Raw genomic sequence first — 24,410 nt, forward strand, 5'->3', positions numbered from 1 at the left:
AAACACCAACCCAAAATCATTCTTTAAGATCTCTGATAGGACAGAGAAGTTATTTACCAGTAACTGCTATTCTTCAAGAATCACCACTATGCAGTCACACTTGTGGGATATGGCACCTATGACAACACAGAACTGTGGAACTGCCTTGAAAAGCAGTGTCTATTGAGGGAACAACACAAGAGATGTCAGCGATCGTTGTCACCCTAACTCTAGAGGGGTGCACTGCCTCACCACCTCAGTTTCTTTTCTTAAAGGACACAGTTCTGAAGTTACACAGAACACTGAGGCAGAGAGAAAGGCAGGCAGTGTGAATGCACAGAGATAATTCTCAAAGAAGAGTTACTAGTAAGTATCCTCTCTCTCTTCCTGTAGGACCTCTACACATTCCCACTTGTGGGATTAGAAAGAAGTGCTGTACCAGGTGAACAATAGTCAAGGAGTTCTAAATTAAATGTTCTGGAGCACTGCCATCCCAAAGTAGGCATCACAGCATAATGCTAACTCTAAGGAGCAGAACCTAGTGGAAGCATGCACCAAACTCCACTTGGGGAGCATATTAAAGGCCTAGTGCTGATATTACAGTGGCTATCATGGCATGAGTTTTTAAATCAGGAAACAAACTTCTTAGCTAAGATGCAGCAATGTTTTCTACAGCTCCTAATCTAGTGTGAAAGTCTGGCTGGTGATGGCTTCTCCGTGGCAACTCCCCCCATATGCTACAAATTTTTAAAAAATCACTCAATAGGTTAAGAGCTTAGCGTTTTCCAGGTAAAAAGAGAGCACCCTCTCTGCATCTAGGGCATGCTCCCTCCGTCCCCCCAAGATGGAAACGTCACAACAAGACCAGAAAGAGAGAGATGTATTGAGAGAGATGGAAATCAGAGACCCAAGGCTTGAAGCTGGGATGGGGCCTAGCTGAACACAGTACAAGGTGGAGCAGCCACCAAAACACTAAGCAGACATATTTCCTATCAAGAAAGTAGTTTAGATCGATAGATGCTTAAGCAAAAGGAAGGCCCAATAGCTTCATTAGGAAAAGGTTTAAGTTCCATGAGGGCAGAGACTCCCTAATGGGGGAAGGGAAGAAAGGGTGACATTTACCATGTCCTTGAGGAACCTGGAGATTGTAGGGTTTGTCCTCAATACAAAAGAGGCAGATGACAAAAGCCCACAGGATACGGAAAATTACAATAGGGTCATAGGAACAACAAGAGGGAAATCAGTGGGAGAATCTTCTCATCGTATTAGCTATCTATACATAAATACAAAGAATCAATAAGTAGTATTAGTACATAAGCTAAATTATTCAACTGGCATCGGAGGCTTGGGGGATAAATCTCATGACTGGAATACTGCTATTGAGGGGTATAGCTTGTTCAAGAAGAACAAGCAGGGGAAAAGGGAGGCAGTATTGCATTATACATCAGAACATATACACTTGTTCTGAGGTGCAAGAAGTTAGAGGCAGACCTGTTGAAAGTCTCTGTGGAAAAACAAAAGGGGTGGGGAAAGGAAATAGGGATCAACTAAAGATCATCTAATTAAGAAGGGGAGGTGGATTAGGCATTTCAAGAACAGAAATATGCAAAACACACCTGCTAGTAATGGGGGACTAACTACTCAGACGTTTACTGAAAAAATAATACAGCAAAACACAAAAATTCCAGTAAGTTTTTGCAACCTATTGGGGAAAACTTTTTTGTTTCAGAAAGTAGAGGCAGTAACCAGTGAAACAGCCATTTTAAACTTGATTGTGACCCACAAGGAGGAATTGGTTGCAAATCTGAAGGTGGAAGGCAATCTGGGTGAAAGTGACGATGAAATGACAAATTTCATGATTCTAAGAAATGGAAGAAATGAATACAGCAGAATAAGGACAATGGAGTCAAAAAGCAGGTTAAAAACTCTGAACTTCTGATGATGAATTCTTCTGATGATTGGAAACCTTTGTCTAATTACAAGCCTAAACTTGTTGATGGCCAGTTTATATCCAGTTGTTCTTTTGGGGGAAAGCAAGCATTAGGGTGGCTAGTACTGTCAACAAGCGGACCCCACTCCAACAAAGATGGAAGCAATTGTGGGGACTTAAACTGCAAGGAGTCCAAGTTAATTGATGCTGGAGCATCCAGCTCCAGAGGAGTGTGCAGAAGAGCTGACACTGGTGCTCAACAATCTTCAAGCAACTCATGGGTCAGTACAAAAAAAGAGAGAAACTATCTTGGCAATGGTGCCAAGCATGGAACAGGTACGGAGGTTGGCACCTCCTGAGTCAGTGACAATGCTACTGAAGTCTTGGTAGGAGGCACTGATCTTGTCTTCAGTGCCACTTTGAATGTATTCAATGCCAAATGAGGGATTTGCTCCCAGTAGAGCACAGAGGAGATTACAACCTTGAATCTACGGTTGAAGGTGGCATTAAGGCTGGAGTGGCACAGTGCATCTTGGCTTCAATGTCAGAGGGTCTCAGCACAGAGGCTGGTCTTGGTATCTTTCACGGGCCCATCAAGATATTAGACTAAATACTTAACAGACCATACTCTGGCTTTACCAAATGAGTTTCACCCATGCACAGGAGGCACCAAAAGTGGTACAAATCTTAAAGCCCCTGCGGGAATTAGGGCCTAACACAGTGGCAATAAAGGGTAAGGAAAGGGTCATCTACATTGAACTAACCTATACCACACTTAAAGCTAGTGAAGAAAGATTGAGGGTAGGCTAAGTGAAGATTTAGTGTGAGAACACAAAAGCCAGTTCCATTTGCTTTCTGTAATGACAGATAATTTGAGGCAATTGGGAGGTTGCACTCCCAATAAAATAGGGCGAGTTCTCTTGTGAATCTTCCAGTGGGCACAGCTTTTCAAGGCAGTTTCACAGCTCAACACCAGAGGTGGCATATACCAGAAGAGGGAATGTACAGAAGCTGTCAAAAAGAAGGGATAATCACTGAAAAAAACTTGCAGATCCCATGTGCACACCAGCAATGCATATGGTTAACTGCTGCCATGAGTACTAAATGTCAATAACTCAAGATCAAGCCAAAAAAACAGATTTCTATGAGATCAGGGGAGTGAGCACAGGTATGAATACATTTTTGATTCTGGCTTCAAAGAGATTAAACACTAAACATGATTTAAAATACCCTTATAGGGTACTTTAAGTCATTTGACATCCCTTCTCACTGTACAAGTTTAAAACAGAAGTCAAATAACACTTCATATAGAAAGCTCAGTACTTACTGCTATAGTCACCATATCCATAGTAGTTGTTGTAACCAGTGTAGTCATATCCTCCGTAGCCACCATATCCTGGGCTGTTGTAGCCATAGTTGCCATATCCCTGATTCCAGTAGTTGCTATATCCCTGGTTCCAGTTTTGGCTGGGGCCTGAAGCACAGTAGTAAATTGCCAAAACATTAGAAGACTGAAAGAATATAGCCACCTTTCTAAAATTAGTAAAAAGTTAAGCACAAACTTACCACCACCTCTTCCACGGGCTCTTCCAACAAATCCTCCTCTACTGCCCCATTGCTGTTGCTGCTGATACTGTTCCTTTGACATGGCTACTTTTATTTCACACTAGAAGACCAAAAGTTAAAATCAAACCTAATTGGAAAAAAAGCAGTCTTTAAAGTAATTTATAGCCAACTGATTGTAAGTTATTACTTTAGTTAAGAGAAGAACGTAGAATAAAAAATAGTCACTGGAGTCTTATGAAAAACAACAAACAACTTCAATCTAAAAACAGTTACCTACTCTATTTCACAGCCTGTGAAAATTCAGTGACAAACTGTTTCCATCCCATCTGGTATAGACACTAATTCTTAAAGGAATTGTTTAGATTAAATTTTATTTCCATACTTCAGTTTTTCATCTGGTTTACAAATTTTATAGCCTTAGAAAGTTTGGACCAGATTGAATTATGAAAGCATCACTAGTTTTACTCAGTTACATTTTGAAAGCTCAACTCAGCTGTCAGTATGTAAACAGTCACGTAAAACTTAAGCTTTAATTTTTACATTATTTTTGCTATTGGCCATACTTACACAAGTGATGCGATTTCTGAACTACACAGTCCAGGATCTGATAGTAAGCATGTTTCCATTTTGGTTTAGTACCAGTTTAAGACAATTTTCACTGGTTTATACTCCACTTAAGTATTTTACTAACAAGAAAGCATTTCCAAGTGGTTGAACAGTTAAACCAGGATGCAAGTATGATACTGATTCAAAGAAACAATCCATTTCAAAACTATAGATAAAGCATATGCGGTAGAAGAGGGCAGAGAAGGCTGTGGAGGGGAGAGATTCCAAGGTTCTTAAAGGAGGCTGTAGTGGGCCCAGAAGAAGATGAGGGGTAAGTCTCACCCGGGGGGTGGGAAGGTTGGTGCATTGAGCCTGCCAGTAGGAGTGAGTGAGTGTGCTGTTGCCAGACCCCTGAATGAAAAGGATGATAAATTGCCTAAGCCCTGGTCTACACTAGGGGCGGGGGTCGACCTTAGATAACGCAACTTCAGCTACGCAAATAGCATAGCTGAAGTCGGCATATCTTAGGTCGACTTATGTTGCTGTGAGGACGGCGGCGAGTTGACCGCTGCCGCTCCCCCGTCGACTCTGCTTCAGCCTCTCGTGAGCTGGAGTTCCGGAGTCAACGGGCAGCACGTTGGGGGATCGATTTATCGCATCTAGATGAGATGCGATAAATCGATCCCCGATATATCGATCGCTACCCGCCAATCCAGCGGCTAGTGAAGACCTGCCCTTAGGCCACACACTTTTTGGTAGCAAGAGTGGCATAAGGCCCAGAGTCTCTGTTCTAGAGGAAGACATGAACAAGGATCCCCAATATGCATCAAAAAACGAGGCGCACACTTGGTGCTTATATAATACAAACATTGATGAGCTAAAATACTTTGTTGTAGCTACACCATACATTTCTAGGATACTACCACAAATAAAATGGAAGCAGCTCTTAATATATTCCACACACACAAAGTTATTTGCTCTGTTACTACAAGCAATTTAAAATTCCTCTAGTAAGACTTTAACATACTTTACTAAGACCGACGTTGTGGTATTTTTTTTCCATTATTTTCTTCACTGGTTCCTCATCCTTGAAAGTAATAAAGCAGAATCCACGCCTTTTGTTGGTTTTGTTGTCCATAGGGAGTTCTATAGATTCCACCTGGTGAAAACAAGTTTACATATTTCAATGACATTCTTACTAAACAACCCTCCATACTTTACTATGTTTAAAATCAGATAAATCACACAAAGTTACATCTGCATAGCTCATATTAGTTAACTGAAATTATTTAACAAATACATGCAGGTAACAAGTTCCATGCAGAGGCATTTTGCGCTCACCATAGATGGAAACTGATACCTATATATTTCATGTTCACATTCAAATTTAAGTTACATGTTAAATAAGTCTTCAATAATTACATCAGCATGATTTGCTTCACAGTATTTTTCAGTCAAGTATTTCTAATTTCCAGGAGATGTAGTTCCAGTGTCATGGCACCTGTATTATCCATCCTGGCACTAAAACCATGTTACAAGAACAATTTTAGATCCGGAGTTTAAGAACTTGACTGCAAATATACCAATGTAAGTAAGGAATGTCCAACATATCTCCTTACCCAAGTTACAAAGTAGGTTCCAATTTAACATAGACCAGTTAAGGTCCACAGTACATTACAAAGTGGAACTTCATTTGTAATCAGGGTAGAGCACAACCAGTTGGTGACCAGGTTTCTTGACTGTTGTGTTGACGTGGGCTGAAAGGTTCATGTTAGAAGGATTCGCCAGGTCAGTGGGGAATAGGCAGCCATTTAAGTCAGCTTTATAGAATTTATGGAGGTTCACCAGCAAAGCACAAAAGATACTTTTGCCCACATTTACCATTAAGATAATGTTAGAAAATAAAGCAGAAGTATTTTACTCCCCTTTCAAAAAAAAGTCTCAGCCCACTGCGTGAAGAGAGTTTTCAAGGCAAATCTGAACTGCTTTAGAAACCAAGATTAGATTCCCACTTAGTCTAAAAAACTTCAAACACTCTAGTTAGGTCTAGAGAATACACTGGCCAGGCATATAATGTTAAGCCTCAACATTTTAAAAACATGCGTTAAAGCAGCATCACTGTCAAAATTAGAATGTTTCCATGTCAGAAGGTACTCAAAATAGAAGTGGATTAAACAGCTTTTGTCACATACCTCACCAAAACCTCCAAAATACTCCCTTATTTTCTCTTCAGGTGTATCTGGAGATAGTCCACCAACAAAAATCTTTTTAACAGGTTCTTTTGTTTTCATGGCTTTAGCTCTTTTTGGATCAATCACTTTTCCATTCAGTTTATGTTCTTTTTGGTCCATGACCTATAAAATTTGAAGTTAACAACATTTTGACTTTTCAAACTAACTAAATACTTTACTGCAGTTTTCGGTAAAATGTAATGCCAAAAATACAGGATCAACTAAAGATGGGCATAAACTGAGCACTTTTACAAGTGCATAACCAAGTAATAGTTCTGCAATATGGGCCAATATACACTGACTATACGTTTCCTCCCCAAACTCTTCATCTAACCACTTATCGCTTCGGAGCCAAGTGCCATAAAAGGAAGTTAAGGACACAGTATTCAAAGAAGGTACTCTAAAAGAAAGTTTGAAAAAGATCAAACCACTTTCTTCTCCCTTTACAGTTTGTGAACTACCATCTGTTTAGATCACATAAGCTCCAATATTGTTGCTGAGCAAATGGTTCCACATTACTGGATATCCAAAGCCCTTTGTTTTTTATATTGTTTACAATTTCCCAGAACTTGATCAGTTTTATTATAAAAATTTAAAAATGGGTGAAAATTGGTGCAAAAAGTTTACTTCCATTTTCTGGGTAAATACGAGAGAAAACATTATGGGACCAGCCAGGCAACAAATAGAGAAAAATAAGAATATTGAAAGAGTGCAAACACAGTAGAATACTGTGGTTTATTTCAGGAACTGTGCATTAACAGTACATACGCATGTGCGTGTATTTGCCACTATATTAAATTACATTGCTTTAACAGAGCCTCGCATTTAGACTTAAGACTAATTTATTATCATTTGCAGTGTTGTTGTAGCCATGTTAGTCCCAGGATATTAGAGCGAAGTGCTAATACACAGAGAAGCTCAAAAGGTTGTCTTACACCAACAGAAGTTGGCCAAATAAAAGATGTTAACTCACTCACCTTGTCTTTTTAATTTATTAACAACAAACATCTAACAATGTATTGGATTTTCCTAACAGTCATATTTTCAGGTCCTTGAATGGTCTAATATTCAAGTGAAAAATTGGTATAAACCAAATAGCTTTTGTAAAACCCAGGAATTTTTTGGTAAAAAATCAGAAACGAAGGGCGTTACGGATAGCGAAGGTTTGTTTCGACAGCATTTAATACTGTAGTGTCTGAAGTCTTGTCTGCACTACGAAATTATGTTAACCTAACTTACGTTGGCATACAACCACCGCAGTTATTAAATCGCTTGTGCGCGCGCACACTCTGCTCCTTGTGTCAGCAGTGTATCTCCTCACCAGGAGCGCTTGTAACAATTCTATTGTCAGTGTGGGGCATTGTGAGACAGCTCCTGAAAGCCGGTAACTGTTGAAGTAAGCAATGCAGTGTCTACACGGACACTGCATCAACTTAATTACATCGACTGACTCTACACTGGTCGGAGAGGTGTTGTTACTAAGTTAGCACAGAGATGCACTTACGGCGGTAGGCACCAAATGTAAGTGAAGACACTTCCATAGCTAGGTCGATGTAAAGCAGATGACATCAACCTACCACTGTAGTGTAGACAAGGACTAAGGCCTGACATGCTGAGAGAGATTTCCTTGAAGTGAAGGACATGAGACCATGCTTCAAGAAATGCTGTTCACTGCCAAGGAGTTGCACAGCTCAGATAGATGGCTGAAGTAAAAGCATTTTAAAAAGCAGCCTCTGGAAAAATATTGCTTCTCAAAGCTGTATCTTTTTAATAGATTATGTAAACAAGATGCACGCAAGAGCCTTATTACTGAGTTTCTGTACTGTTCATTTAAAGGGTAAATGAATTAATTAGATTAGAGAATAACACTACCTTATCTACACTCTCAGACTCTTTAAAAAGTACAAAGCCAAAACCCCTTGATCTCCCTGTGATAGGATCTAACTTCAGAGTGCAGTCTACGACTTCACCAAATTTGGAGAAGTAGTCCTTCAGATCTTTCTTTGTAGTGTCCCAGCTAAGGCCTCCAATGAACATTTTCCTGTAAAGACAGATATTAACAAATTAATAATCTTGTTCTAAAATTTGATATACAGGATATATTTTATTTTATCATAAGAGCTCATTTTTCCAATTAGGGAACTTTGGTAGGATACTATCAGCAATACCCCCTTATACATCTGATCATCCCTCTACATTTCATAAAGTGGTCCTGGTCAAATTTGCCACAACTGAAAAATCTATGTAAAAGTGACATTTTGAGTTCCATATTTGTGTCCATCATTTATTTAGTTTACAAATAAGACTTATTAAGCTGCCAGCCCTACAAACTCAATGTGGGGGCTGAGAAGACAAGGAGGATTCTTCCTACTTCACACCACCACCGAAGATCCTTCCAACCACATTCTGTTCTCAGTTGCACTCACTCAGCCCCACAGAGGATCAAATGTTGATTAAGTTGTCATTATTCCATAGTTATTTTTCAAAATAAATCACAAAATAAGTGCAGATTACCCATTGAGCCGTATATGCCAGTCTGGGCTGGACAGGCACAAATATGTCTGGTTTGCCACTACATAAGTTCCTAGACAAAAACTCTACCAAGTTGGGGACAAATTACTCTACTCACATAGAAGGGGAGTACGCAGTACTGGAGCATGACTCTAAAGTTATGTTCTCCGACCAAGACCAATACTAAATTTATAAAATTATATACTGATGAGGCCATGTGTTATTTCAAAAATGAGTGCCCAAACAAGTTGTAAATCCATTGTTTTCCCAATCAAACTGGCCATGCGACTTAATGTGGGTAGGCTCATCTAAGTTTGATTTTCATTTTAATTGTAAATATGGTGGTACACGAGATAGTTTGGAATCAAGTCACTCTCCCAATGCAAAGAGTTGGGAAATAAGGGGTGAAAAGGCCAAACATCTTAGCTCCTCAGAATGGGACATTTTATGATTTTTGTCAACTTAAATTAATCAAGTGAAATTGCGAATGGAATCTTTCCTAAAACTATTAGACAAACGTTATTTGTACCCATTCCAGTGAAGAATCATTTTAAAGTAATTTTGCTTTATAATGGCTCCAAAAATCACAAGAGAAAACAAGTTCCAGCCAGATCTGCAAAAACATTTCCGATAAGACCTAGTTCTCTTTATTGCCCCAACTAAAACTTATTTGTATTCATTCTAGAAATCACTAGAATGTTCCTCAGCACACAATAGAAATCTGAACTCCTCTATGTTAAACATGTGCAGAAAGTTACTTTCCAAAATATATACCAGCACATAGCATGAGTTCTGTCACATCACTATATGCCGGACGACCTCTTTAAATCGAAGCTGCACATACAGATTGGACCATCAAGGCCACTCACTTCCAGGTCTTGCTACGTTAGTCATGGCCTTAGGAATGCATAGTCTTTTGACAGATTTATCTAATCCTTATGCAACTGCAGTGGACAGAGAGATAGGCTCCAGCCTTCAGATGTTACATGTTTAATACCAGTGACTACAACTTAACTCCCCCCCCCGCCCCAAAAATAAATACATACATACATACATTATGAATTCATCCAGCAGACCCACTCCTCTCCATCCCTTCATATATTATTCCAATTGCCTTTGCTCTCTACCACAGAGTACTAGAAGCCCTTCCCAGGATTAGTGCTTTCAAGACAAATATGGAGGGGTTAGTTGGGCAACTGAGTGTTGCACCACCACATTAGTGGTGCCAGACACTCAGAAGTGCTCTATGCTCCGGAGATGCTTTAAAACACCGATATTCAGACTTCGGTGGTTCAGGAGTCAATTAGCAACCAACATTACCTAAAACAGCCCCAATAGTGTGAAAACTCTGTTTCATTTTTTTTTTTATATATATACACATATACATATATATATATATATATAATTCTCACTGCAAAATGACTGACCAAATATAATTTTATCAACTACAACTGGTTAATAACATAGTAAAAGCATTGGTTAATAATGAAATCACACAGTGTTTTAATATTACATGCTGCAAAGAGCCTCAGGAGACGCATTAAAGAGCCACTTGCAGCTCGTGAGCCTCAGTCTGAGTATCACTGATTTAGGAGGATACATTTATGGGAGAATTTCTTCAAGTTTTCAAGGTTTTTATAACAAAAGAAAAGGCTTAGTGTTATATCCATGGCATGCTGGGGAATAAGATTTCCCAACAAACAATTTGGGGAACTTTTTTCTGAGTGAAGCAAGAAAAGAAAAAGATGACATGCTTACAGAAGGGCTCAATAAATGAGCAAATTTTAGCAATGCAAACTTACCAAAACCTTCCCTCATATCATTATGCCCTTGAAAAGGCTAAACAGGGAAACTTACAGTACAAAAACATTTTTTGTCTACTTCCATAAAATAAGCATAGCAATACTGTTTAGATTAAGATAGGCCATTAGCATGGCCAGCCTTTTTGGCTCTTACAGATGTTGAAGTACTCTAAAATACTGTAATATCTTTAAACTAGGGCTGTGAAGCAGTTAAACAATAGAATACCATTTATTTTAAATATTTTTGGATGTTTACTAAATTTTCAAAAATATTAATTTCAATTACAACACAGAATACAAAGTGTACAGTGCTCACTATTTATTACAAATATTTGCACTGTAAAAAACATTGTATTTTTCAATTCACCTCATTCAAGTACTCTAGTGTAATCTCTCTATCATGAAAGTTGAACTTATAAATGTAGAATTATGTACAAAAAACCTGCATTCAAAAATAAAACAATGTAAAACTTTAGAGCCTAAAAGTCCCCTCAGTCCTACTTCTTGGTCAGCCAATCACTCAGACAAACAAGGCTGGCTACAATTTGCTGGAGATAATGCTGCCTGCTTCTTGTTTGCTATGTCACCTGAAAGTGAGAACAGGCATTCGTATGGTACTGTTGTAGCTGGCGTTGCAAGACATTTATTTGCCAGATGCGCTAAAGATTCACATGTCCCTTCATGCTTCAACCACCATTCCAGAGGACATGCTTCCATGCTGATGATGGATTCTCCTTGATAATGATCCAAAGCAGTGCGGACCGACGCATGTTCATTTTCATCATCTGAGTCAGATGCCACCAGCAGAAGGTTGATTTTCTTTTTTGGTGGTTTGGGTTCTGTAGTTTGCGCATCAGAGTGTTGCTCTTTTAAGACTTCTAAAAGCATTTTCCACACATCGTCCCTCTCAGATTTTGGACAACACTTCCCATTCTTAAACCTTGGGTTGAGTGCTGTAGCTATTTTTAGAAATCTCACATCAGTACCTTCTTTGCATTTTGTCAAATCTGCTGTGAAAGTGTTCTTAAAACAAACATGTGCTGGGTCATCATCCGAGACTGCTATAACATGAAATATACGCAGAATGCGGGTAAAACAGAGCCGGAGACATACAGTTCTCCTCCCAATGAGTACAGTCACAAATTTAACTGACGCATTATTTTTAATGAGCATCATCAGCATGAAAGCATGTCCTCTGGAATGGTGGCTGAAGCATGAAGGTGCATACAAATATTTAGCATATCTGGCATGTAAATACCTTGCAACGCCAGCTACAAAAGTGCCCCACAAACACCTGTTCTCACTTTCAGGTGACACTGTAAATAAGAAGCAGGCAGCAGTATCTCCCATCAATGTAAACAAACTTGTTTGTCTTAGCAATTGGCAGAATAAGGAATAGGACTCAGTGGTCTTGTAGGCTCTAAAGTTTTATACTGTTTTATTTTTGAGTGCAGTTATGTAACCAAAAAAAAAATCTGCATTTGTAAGTTACACTTTCATGATAAAGAGATTGCACTTCAGTACTTGCATGAGGTGAAATGAAAAATACTATTTGTTTTTTCATTTTTACAGTACATATATTTGTAATCAAAATAGTAATATAAAGTGAGCACTGTGCACTTTGTATTCTGTGTTCCACTAAAGTCAATATTGAAAATATAGAAAAACATCCAAAAATATTTAATAAATTTCAATTGGTATTCTATTGTTATAAGTGCAATTAATCGCAATTTTTTTAATCACGATTTTTTTGAATTAATAGCTTTAGTTAATTACGATTAATTGACAGCTCTAGTTTAAACATTAAAAAGTTGTAAGAGAGGATTGTCTATTTGACAAAATGCATTGTATGTCTATTGAAGACTGAAGTTAACATGGTATTTACTCTTTTATGAAACAGTAGCAACATGGGTTTTTAATTTCCCACGTTCAAAGAAGTGTTTTACTTTTGGATTCCCTAGAATCTGGGCTTTTGTATTTATCTCATTGTGTTTAAATATTATGTTTGATGAGCAGAGTGAAAATACCCAGATCTACCTTATTTTTACCATGTGAGGATTCCCTTTGGCTACATGGGATATTAGATGAACATTACACATTTTCCCCCTTCTTGCTATTTTAATTTTAAAATTAATTTAAAGTTAGATGTTTGAATTTAAAAGATTTTAACTGCGTACACCTCATTTAAAATTGAATTTCACTTGCAATCCGTCTTAAGGACTCAGAACAGTTTACGTTGGTTATTAAAATGATTTTCGAAGTGTTTGAATGGATAATTATGCTATACATTACATGTTACTTTTGTAATGAAAAGTTATTGAATTATTGATATAGAAATACTGTATGAAATGCTCCATTTAAAATAGGTTAAACATGGAAAGCAAGTCCACTAATGACATGAGCTTGATGCTGATGATACAACCCAGCCTAGTCACTAATGTTACTTGGGTCTGCAAGAGCTCATGTCAATCTACCCAGCAAAATCAACCAACTTCCAACTCAAGTGCTAATAGCCATCTATTGTAGGATTTTATACTGCTGCGTATCACTGTAGTATCTAAGAATCTTCCACTTAAAATCAACAGCAACAATAAATCCCCTAGTGGACTTTGGGGGGGCTATAAGTTTTGGGTTGTTTTGTTTTTATTTGTAAATATTATTAATTTTCTTTTTAAAATAGGAATTTAGTGGTCGTGCCAGAAGTCCGCGTTGTGTCATAATACTCATGCCCAGACCCAAGTGCCCCATCAAGTTCCTTCTCTTCAAAAGTATGAGGAAACAGAGAGACTTTACAGTGTGCCTCGAAAGCCAGGCTAGCTCTATCAGCCAAACTGGGAGATGAGGAGTACCACAACCAACTTGAGCACCTGAACTGATTTTAACTGTGGTGGTTCACAGGTGGCATCTGATAGGAATACAACTGGAACAGTTCACAGGATTTATCTAAAAAGAAGACAGTACAGGTGAGTTGCATCATACACGCATTTAACTTATGTGAATTCAACTATACGCGCTCGGCCTAAAGAAAAAACAACAAGATACCTGTAAATACTGTGGGCGATTCCACCCACCATTCCACTCAAAGAGCGTATGTCCCGGAGTGAGTGTGAGATGGGCGACATGAATCTGTTGTTCCCTCAGTTGGTCTCAGTTCCCGCATGCCTCTCATAGCATGAGCATCTTGCCGCGCTGAGTGTGATTCCAATGTTTAAAGATACTGTACATATTTTTCGTACAACATGGCCCCTAAACACAAGCCAACTACTTCATCTGGTGCTCAACTGAAGAAACAGTGATCTGTTCTAACGCTGGAGGAAAAACTGGCTGTGTTGGACTTATTGAGAGACGGTATGTCCGTCTCCAACATGGTGCGTAAATATGGCCGCAACGAATCTAGCATCCGTGCCATCAAGATTCAAGATAGAGAAATTCATCCAGCCGTGGCATCAAGTGCTCCAATAACGAGCCAGGTGCGTGATAAGATTTTAGTAAAGACTGAAAAGGCATTCAACTTATGGCTGGAAGACATGAACCGTAAACGTGTGCCTATCGATGGCAAAACGTTGTGAGAAAAGGCTCTTAGCCTCTACGCGCTGTTCAAACCTCTCGCCGAAGAGGGACAACCTTCTGATGAGAAGGAATTCAAAGCCAGCCAAGGTTGGCTTAACAGTTTTAGGAACCGCTTCAACCTCAAAAACATGCAGACTACAGATGAAGCTGCACCTGCCAACGAAGAGGCAGCAAAAGCCTACCCCGAACAATTAAAGAAAAATCATAGAAGAAAAGGGCTATCTTCCGGACCAAGTTTTTAATGCTGACGAGACTGGGTTCTTCTGGAAAAAAACGCCCAACCGCACTTACACTTCGAAATCAGAAAGACAAGCCCCTGGCTTCAAAGCAGCTAAAGACCGTGTGACTGTTGTTTTATGGAAATGCGGCTGTGCATTTAATAAAGCCGGGCTTCCTCTACAGGGCTGCAAATCCCCGTGCCCTAAAAGGCAAGAACAAAAATCTCCTGCCTGTGTTCTGGCAATCAAATAAAAAGGCTTGGGTGACGGCAGCATTATTTCTGGATTGGTTCCACAAGTGTTTCATTCAGGAGGTCAAGCGGTACCTCGAAGAGGAAGGACTTGACTTTAAAGTGTTGCTGATCATAGACAATGCTCCTGGCCACCCTGCAGCACTCCGGTTTGCGCATAATGACACTGAAGTCCCCTTTCTCCCCGCGCCCCTCCATACCACTTGCATCCTCCAACCTCTCGACCAAGGCGTGATTCGCTGTTTCAAGGCCACGTACACGAGGCTTACGTTCCCACGGATACGTAGCGCTATGGATGCTGAGCCCAGTCTTAATGTGATGGAGTGTTGGAAGTCCTTCAACATTGCCGATTGTATCACTTATATTAAACAGGCAATGGATGCAATCAAGCCTGAAACAGTCAATGCATGTTGGCGAAACCTATGGATAGAATGTGTGAATGATTTTAAGGGTTTCCCGACCATTGACAAAGAAGTGAAACACACTGTTCAGGTGGCCAGCCATATGGGTGGTGATGGCTTTGTCAACATCCTTGAGGAAGAAACTGAAGAATTAATTGAGAGCCATAGAGAAACACTGACTAACCAAGAGTTACAGGAACTGATAAAATCGTCTACAGAAGACGAAGATGACGACAACTAACAGGAAGAGCCAGCAAGTTGGAATCTTCATAAATTTGCTCAAGTGTTCCAAGCAGCGAAACACTTAAACGATTTAATTTCTGAATATGATCCCTCTATGGAACGAAGCCTCAAAATCACACGTAGTATTATGGACGATTTGAGACCGTAACAAGAAATGTTTGAGCAGCTCAAGAGACAACAGCGACAGTTGCCCACCACGTTTTACAAGGAAAAACAACCAGCAGCAGATGAGCCTATGCAATCAACTTCTCGAGCTGAACCAGAGCCAACCACATCGTCTACAACTCGCTCTCCGTCACCTCCCCATCTCCTACATGGACATCAAGCACGGACAACCCCCTGTAATTAAAAATACAGTACTGTAAAATTATATTTTCCATATGTACTCTATTATATATACAGTAATGTACAGTATATTATACATATTACTGTACCGGGTTGTATACACAAAACCATGTACAGTATACTGTACTTCATGGGCGATTTAATGGATTTTCAAGGGTAATTTTGACTGTAAGCGATTTTCGCCTTACGCGCTGACTTTAGAACCTAACCCCCGCGTAAGATGCAACTCCACTGTACATTATTCCCACCAGTCAAAGTCCAGGAAATTTTGTATTTGTAAAAATTATCCCAGTTACACAACACTGGGTTTTAAAAGTGGCAACTTGCACGTTGAAGTTTCAGAGAATATAAACAGATTTAAAAAAAAAAGAGCACATGCCGAGTACCCACACTACCAACTGAAGTCAATGGGAGCTAAAGGTGTTTAGCATCTCCAGGGGAGAAATGAGTCCGTTATAAACCCAGAAGTTAAAGTTGAGTGGAATTAGACAGTACCACAGAGTTTAAAAGACCTTATGCTAGCTATGGAATGGACTCCTTTATTTAACCACCCTGATGTATGGTGGGTATATATAGGTGCCAGTAACGTACATAGTAGCCTGTGATGCAGTAATGTAAGAATGGAACAATTTCATAAGACTAATAAGGCAGAAAAGGTCACTGCCAATGAAAGCCGCAGGAATATATTTTATAGGTACAATAAATAAGGCTAAGATTTTGTTATAATTATTTTTAGTAAAAGCCATGGACATGTCACGGAAGCAGTAACCTGTCTGTAACTTTTGTTGCTGCGGCAGCTTCATGGTTTCCCCCACCAACCTGGTGGCTAGGACCTGTGGGGTTCCCCCTCTAGCCACGGCAGCTGGAAGCTGCAGGGGTGCCCTCCTCCACCCATGGCAGCTGGGAGCTGCAGGGTGACCATATTTCCCAAAGAGAAAATGGAACACCCACAGCCACTCGCCCGAGGCATCCCCCCTTGTGCGCACTTGAGGCTGTTGCCTGTCACTGGAACCCTGAGGAGGGCCCCCTCAGGAGTCCGTCACCTGTCAATGGAACACTGCAGGGGGCCCCCTGTTGCTGGAACCCTGCCAGGGTCCCGCTGCCTGCCAGCTCCAGAGTCCAATAACCCCTGGGGCTGAAGCAGAGAATGTCATGGAGGTTTCTGGAAATCACGGATTCCCTGACTTCCATGACCTCTGTGACACAAACGTAGCCTCAACAATGAACAATGTTAGCAATATGGCCTCTGGAAAAGTGGAATCTCTTCAGAAGAGTATTTCCTCAGCAAATTACTAGAGAAAAATGCAGTATCAAACCAACTCACTAATGTACACAACACAAATTCTCTGGATATGCTGAATAAAGCCAAACTGACAATGTCTGACCAATGAACAAGGAAGAATCAATCTCCCTAAAAAAAATCACTTCAAAATACCTTTAGGAAGAATGACAGTATCAACAGTTTCCTCAGTGCAGAGGATTTCCTATGTAATCCGTATGGCCCTACCAAATGCACAGTCCATTTTGATCAACGTCACAGTCATAAGATATTAAAAATAATAAATTTCACAATTTCAGCTATTTAAATCTGAAATTTCAGTGTTGTAATTGTAGGGGTCTGGAGCCAAAAAGGAGTTGTGGGGTGGTCACAACATTATTGTGGTGGAGAGAAGTGGCTCCTAGCCAGGAGCCCAGCTCTGAAGGCAGTGCCACCACCAGCAGCACCACAGAAATAAGGATGGCAATACCATACCATGCTTCCCTTACTTCTGCGTTGCTGCCTACAGAGCTGGGCCCTCAGTCAGCAGCCGCCACTATCAAGCCGCCCAGCTCTAAAGGCAGCAGTGCAGGTGGCATGGTATGGTATAGCCACCCTTATTTCTGTGATGCTGCTGGCAGGGCGCTGCCTTCAGAACTGGGCAGCTGGCCAACAGCCACCGCTCTCCAGCCACCCAGCTCTGAAGGCAGTGCAGAAGTAAGGGTAGAAATACAACGACCAGCCTAAAATAACCTTGCAACTCCCTTTTGGGTCAGGACCCCCAATCTGAGAAACTCTGGTCTCCCCCATGAATAGTACAGTATAGGGTAAAAGCACACAAAAGAGCAGATTTCACAGGGAAAGAGCAGATTTCACGGGCTGGGACACGTTTTTCATGGTCGTGAATTTGGTAGGACCCTAGTAATCAGCTTGTGATTTGGTGTTACCAATCCTCTTTAGAAATCTGGACCATCACCTCTTCCTACATAGTCACTAATTCCCAAGTAATGCATCCTCACAGTGGTGGTTCAGTGGATAACATGAGGCATTCTCCTAGACCTTGACTACAAATCAAGACTACACTCTGAATTAAGACTTCAGGAGCTTACTTTCAATATGAATTGAAATGAGAAAGCTATAACAACAAAGATTTTTTGAGCCAGCCAATTCACATGGGTGAGAACCACTGCAGCCAGTCACTGTGGAATGTAAATGCATCCCATAAATTTTCAGATCGCAGAAGCAGCATTGACAGGGCAGAGAGGAAGCCATGTCTCTCCAGCTCTCAGAAGAAGGGTTACAATGTCATGAAACCTTTAAAGAGAAGAGATCCTGGAAACATCCCAGAAAACATATAAGGATTAGAGACTCAAAGCTGTACAGAAGCGAAAAAAAAAGGCAGAAAATATGGAGCAAGGAACTGAAAAAAAGGAGTGGGAGGAAGATGAGACAAAGCTAAGAAGGTGACGGGCCTACCTTTAAAGGCTGAGTTTATGACTTTGTCAATCAGTAGCCAAATAATTCAGAACATACTCAAACTCCAAAACTCCAGGGTAAGAAAAGCAGTCACTGAGGCCCTAAGTTTACAAACCAAGCTTTCTAACATATACAGGCAAATAGGTAAGAAGACAGTAAGTTTTCAGGATTGCACCACACGAAGTGTAAGCAAGCCTTAATCAAAATATTTCAACATACATAGCAGCCACTGAAATCTGATGTGTACGCTCTATTTTTGCCAGGGACTGTTCCTGACCTCTTCTTGAAAGGTGGGTTTTTGTTTTTTAAAGATCAATCACTTCTGACTAGTGGAGACTTATAAATTTAAAGATGCTGGAAGGGAAATCAGTTTTTGGTCTCTACTCCCACCTCAACAAGAGGTGTGCCTGTACGTGGCGGGTTCGGTCTCTGCTACTCTAATTTCGCCAGCCCCAGCTTTTCCCCTTGGATCATTCTGCCACATGAATATATCCACAATGCTTGCCTCTGCTGTTGCCCTGATCTTGCCCAAGCAGTAATGTGAAGATGACATGCTATTTGAGAGTTTCAGTGCTGTAGATAGGGTTTTGAGTATCAGCAGAACTGACGATTCTTGTTAAAGGAACAGTCATCTTGGTGAAAAAAGATAGTCTCAGGAAGTCTTGAAACCTATTAGTTATTTGGAATGCCTAATTTACATAAAAAAGTTAGAGAACACACATTTTCGGGGAGTTTTCATTAAACAACTTGGTGCATCTGACAGTAGTTTATGGACAATTTCTCCTCCATGTGCTCCCTGCTGAAAAAAAAGTAGCTGTGTAAATGGGGGAGCAGAAGAGCCCTTCTGAAGTTTTATTTTTACTTAAAGAAAGTTCTATCAGGAAGTGAAATTTTGGGAATGTAGTGAATTTCAAAATTTGAAGTTTACAAGCTCCTTTTAATTGTGCCTACAGACTTGGTAAAACAATACTTCATCAGTTTACAACCAGACGACATTTGGAAGGTTACTGTCACAACTGTAAGAGCTTAAAACTAATGCCAAATCTACACTACAAACTTTTCCCAGAACAGCTATGGTGGTAAGAGATTGGATTTGAGAGTGACACACAGTTATACTGGCAAAAACCCTTAATACACATGGTTACACTGGCGAAACTGCACTTTTGGACCTATAACTAATTTTGCTCAGGGGAAGTGGGGGACTGGAATAAGTTTACCAATAAAGCCTTCCATGTGTAGAACTGACTTCGGGGAAAGCTTAAATTCTGCAGAAACTGTTGGTACTTGGGTCCTCCTCTGATAGGCCTGTCAGGAAATTTCCTACTAGACAATGATACGTGGATTTTTTTCAAGTCTAGCATCCAAGTTCTGGGAGACAAGATCAACAACATCCTGAGGCTCTTTAGCGGAGGGAATTAATGCAATGTTACAGTGCAAGCATTACCTGGTATGTTCTGACACCATTCAGCAAAGTTACTCGTACAGTCTAGGCTGACAATCACGACCCTCCACAAAACCTCATCCACAATCTAGTCCCAACCCTCAACTGACCCTGCATTAAACAGCAAGGACATGGCAGAAACAACAGTTGTGAACTTTTAAGTTATAAAACTCAAAACTAAGTCAAAGGAAAACAGGAAGATACTGTATGTAAATATTTACCAATGTCAAACAAAGTGTTTGAAGCTTTTGTTTTTAAAGAAAAAAAATTGATTTTTCTCCCTGCTCTCAGTCAAGCCATTGTGTAAGCAGGGAGGGAAATCAAGAGGCTTCTAAGCATGTTTGCAGAGGGCGGGAGACAGATCTACCATACGGAAGTTATCCTCATTCAATGAGCCTGTCTTCTACTCTACCATTCGACTAGTATGTCACCCCCAGGAGGGGAAGGAGCCATTTCAAATTAGAAAACTGAGTTAACTGAAGTCCCTCTGAACTATGGTTTGGTGGTACTTAAGAGAAAAGTATGTTGCTGCAGAGTCTCACTGTATTGGAGATCACAAACATATTTAAGACTACACTTCAATGAATCCTGGGTCTATTCTGTTGTGCACAGCAGTGGTTCTCAAACTAGGGCCGCCGCTTGTTCAGGGAAAGCCCCCGACAGGCCAGGCTGGTTTGTTTACCTGCCGCGTCCGCAGGTTCAGCCGATTGCTGCTCCCACTGGCCGCGGTTCGCCACTCCAGGCCAATGGGGGCTGCGAGAAGCGGCTCAGGCCTAGGAATGTGCTGGCCGCCCTTCCTGCAGCCCCCATTGGCCTGGAGCAGCAAACCACGGGCCAGTGGGAGCCGCGATCCGCCAAATCTGCGGACGCGGAAGGTAAACAAACCGGCCCAGCCTGCCAGGGACTTTCCCTGAACAAGCGGCGGCCCTAATTTGAGAACCACTGGTGTACAGAAACAGAAAGAATACTGGCAATTGTAATACTCAGGTGAGTACTCAGTGCCTAATCTAAAAAATCAGGATATTTAACATTTCTGGAACATATTTAACAAACTGTTTACTTTAAAGGTACTTTGGATGCATTTAATTTCAATTACTAGTTAAAGGTAAACATTAATGAGATACTTAGCGTACCTTATATTATGCTAAATATTACTAATTCAAGGCAAGCTTTAAAATGAAATGTTAGTTATAAATTGGCAAATTTGCTCATCTCACACCAAGCATTAGCAGTTGTCTTCAGAAGATTAAGGGCTGACTTTACTAAGAATTTTTTCACATAAGCAATCTAAGACAACCTTTGTTTACAGCAAATTCAGTAAGATTTTTGCTTCTTCCAAGAGGATGGCTCTTATAATCCAACACTTTGTACTATTTAAAACAAAAGATTTACTTTCCGTAAACCTCAGTTCATTTTACTTGGAAATGAAAGAAAGGTAAATGCATTAGGATGAAAATCAGAGGGACATTATATTCATTTAACAACACTCAGTCAATATTTAGATATTTCTTCATTAATATAAAGGAACACTAATACAATGCATCTTGTTTGACTAAATAGTAGTTACATAATCATAGAATACAAGCCATTTAAGTAACACAATTTTTTTAAGCCTATACATTAGACCCTGCACATACAAAATGTTATAGTTTCGCAGGTCATATATCCTATTAGATACTTAAGCAATAACCACCGGGAATTTGTCCTGGGGATTAAAAGTTGCCAGTTAGTGGCACAAGCCAGACAGGTGCCCCCCAAAATGCTTTTCAATTTATTGCTATCAGAGCCCTTGAGCATTTAGAAATAAATGTAAAGTTTTACCATTCTTCCCGCTGTGGCGCTGCCGCTTCAGAAAGCCATGGGGAGGAGTTTGAATTGCTAGAGAACAACCAACCAATACAGTAACTGATCAAAATTCAATTTTCAGCATTTGTTAGGATTACAGTTTTAACTTATTTATACTTTTTATAAGATTTAGTGTAATCACTGTAGCTAGCTATCAAGCAGAGATGTTTAAGTGTCTAAACAACCTGAAGATGAGCAAGAGCCCACAGCAGCCATTAAAATGATACCAGCAAAGGGGCCAAAAACATTACAGGGAAAAACAAGCTAAAACAGCAATTAGCACAGTAGCAGATCAATAGACTATAGATGGATGTTCACAGCTCAAGACTACATCTCAGTAATAAATTATGCGCATGCCATAGTATTGCACATGGTAATACAACTAAAAATCTTGCATTTCTGTTATGGTTTAGTTTCTTGATGTTTATATCACCTTCCCAAAGGCTAATTTTTTGTTCACCAACTAGAATCATTGACTAAATTTTTCCAACATCAATGCCTACAGTTAGGTACCTAAACAGAAGTGGCCTGATTTTCCAGAGGTTCTGAGTAGATGCTTTTCAACAGGAGCAGCAACAGGCTCCCCATTCTGAAAGATAGGCCACTGATTTACAAGCCTAAATATGGATTTAAAGATTTGTCTTGATTAGGAAAAGTTATAGTTACTTAATAAGTGTTACCTAACCCCAAGCAAATCTCAAACACTCAATCCACACAGACCCTAAATCTAGATTTAACTATAGCTTTGAACACTCTTTTAACTTAAGTGTTCTGAACAGTACAAATTTTGGAGTGCAATTCTATTCTGAAAAGTAGCTAATGGCATTGTAAGGTTCCATATTACAAACCCTGTCAAATCAATTTAAAAAACAAAACAAAAACAAAGTTCTTTTTGGCTTATGTACCATCACCAACAATAAAGATGGTGCAATTAGAATTTAGCAAATACTCCTGTCGAGACACAAGGAGAAATATAATCCATATAACTTTTCCTGGGTTGCCTCTGTATGGCTTACAAGTGAAAAAAGCAGTGAATGCTTATTTCAGGCAGCAATGAAAAGCAGATGTGACTGAATGACAGACATCAGATTGGCTGAGTTAAGATGCCATTTCTGTTTCCTAAAACATGATAATAAAAGCCTAAAACAAAACAAAAATACTCCAGGCAGAGTTTTTATCCTGAGAAGAGTCAGAATCCATGAAGTCCACTAAAGACTTTGCTGTTGCTATTAACTTTTCATAGAAGGCACTACAATCATGAGCAGAGCATAAAACCCTAAAATAGGGATTCAATGTATACTTCACACTAGATACTATAATTACCTCCTTTAAAGCTAAAAGCAGCAATAAATAAGTGTGAAAATACGACATTTTGAGCTGGGCGAGATCATGGAAGGGATTTTCAGAAAAAGACTGGGAGCTGTTGATGGCTCAATGTAGTTTACCCGGCAGAGTACAAACTAACACAAAGGTGCGGGGAAGGTGGATTAGAGGAATACCAACAGTTCACAACACTAGCTGAGAGAGCACATTAAGTAGGAACTCCTGGATTCCATTCTGTCAGTAGCTGACTGTGGGACCCTGAGCAGTCACTTAAAAACACTGTCAACCTGAGATTAGTTAGTCTCATTACAGTGTCATCCACAATTGCAACAAGACTCAGGTACAGCGGCACTGCATTATCTAACCCAGCTCACAGCAGAACTAGCCGGTAACTGATGCAGCCAATGCACAAAGTAAACTGAAAACCAAAAGTATTCTTGATAGCTTTTCAGTTATAGCAATCTTAGGCGTGATCTGCCAGAGTAAGAAATCCTCAGACAGAAGTGTGTCTAAGTGCCTTTAGCTGTTGCAGGACGGATAAAGCCTGCTGTGCCTACTGGGTTGAGGATTAGGGACTCGATCCTGCAGCCAGTGGAAGTGACATTATGGGGAGCACTCGCCTAAGGGCGACACCCCAGTGAGGTGGAGGGGCTGAACTTTCCTAGGGCGGCCCACAGCGTCCCAGCCAGCCTAGTCTCCCACTTGCAGACACACTCAGCCGCGATCTCCCTGCCCCGCTCCGCGAGGGAACCGGCCGAGCAGGGGCGGCGATAATCGCGCGGCATCTTCCGACGCGGCCCGAGGCGCTTTACTGCCGCCGAGCCGGGGCGGGGATAGGCAGCCCCGCCACAGGCACATAGGGATCCTGGGCTCCCACGTAAACTGCCCCCAGGCACGGGGTTGGTGGCGGCGGCTGCTGCTGGGGCTGTCACTGCGGGCCCCTGGCCACTGAGACGTAAACAGCGGGAAACCCCACCGCGCGGCCGGGGGAAAAAGGGGGGACAGGCCGGTATCCGCCTCCCCGCCCAGAGCGGCCGTTACTCACCCTTCATCCTCCTCGTTCTTGCTCGCGTCTATCTTGGCTCCCTCCGACTCGGCGCCGCCGCCGCCGCCGCCGCCGCCGCCACCTCCTCCTCCGCCGCCGCCTCCCCCTTCTGCGCCGCCCGCCCCAGCCATCCCCTCCTGCTGCTCCGCCTGCTCCGCCGAGCCGCCTCCGGCTGCCGAGTCCCCCCCGAACTGCTGCTCCGACATGACACTGCCGCGCCCTAGGAGCCGCAGCGAGCTCGAGACAGGCGCGCGCGGATGCCCGCTTCCGCCTGCCGGCTAAGACCGCGAGGGCTCGTACTCCGGCCGGCGGACCTAGCTGCGGTGCCTCCTTCTCCCGCTTTAATGGCGCCGCCGCCGCCGCCGCGAACCCAACGTAAAATGGCGGGCGGAAAGAACGCAGGAAGATCACGTGACCCCGGTCCCTTCT

The 24,410-nt window shown here is 41.1% G+C and overlaps 1 protein-coding gene across 3 annotated transcripts in view; it reads right to left on the bottom strand.

Moving 5' to 3' along the window:
* The window catches only part of HNRNPD (heterogeneous nuclear ribonucleoprotein D), a 27,226-nt gene extending 2,863 nt beyond the window's left edge, over window positions 1–24,363 (bottom strand). Inside the window, exons 1-7 of one of the 3 annotated variants that reach the window (XR_007356347.2) lie at window positions 23,982–24,363; window positions 21,590–21,646; window positions 8,125–8,293; window positions 6,214–6,375; window positions 5,049–5,180; window positions 3,476–3,575; window positions 3,237–3,383 (exon numbers count right to left, since the gene is read on the bottom strand). Coding sequence is in view for 2 of the 3 variants with exons in the window: in XM_048847734.2 (XP_048703691.2) it covers window positions 3,237–3,383; window positions 3,476–3,575; window positions 5,049–5,180; window positions 6,214–6,375; window positions 8,125–8,293; window positions 21,590–21,646; window positions 23,982–24,187 (973 nt within the window). In the remaining variant the exon portion in view is untranslated. The remainder of the gene's footprint in view (window positions 1–3,236; window positions 3,384–3,475; window positions 3,576–5,048; window positions 5,181–6,213; window positions 6,376–8,124; window positions 8,294–21,589; window positions 21,647–23,981) is intronic. The other 2 variants (XM_048847734.2, XM_048847736.2) reach the window with 2 other exon arrangements.
* Window positions 24,364–24,410: the final 47 nt, after the last annotated feature.

This window comes from Caretta caretta, chromosome 4 (genome assembly GCF_965140235.1).
Source record: "Caretta caretta isolate rCarCar2 chromosome 4, rCarCar1.hap1, whole genome shotgun sequence".
In the NCBI taxonomy this organism is placed as follows: domain Eukaryota; kingdom Metazoa; phylum Chordata; order Testudines; family Cheloniidae; genus Caretta; species Caretta caretta.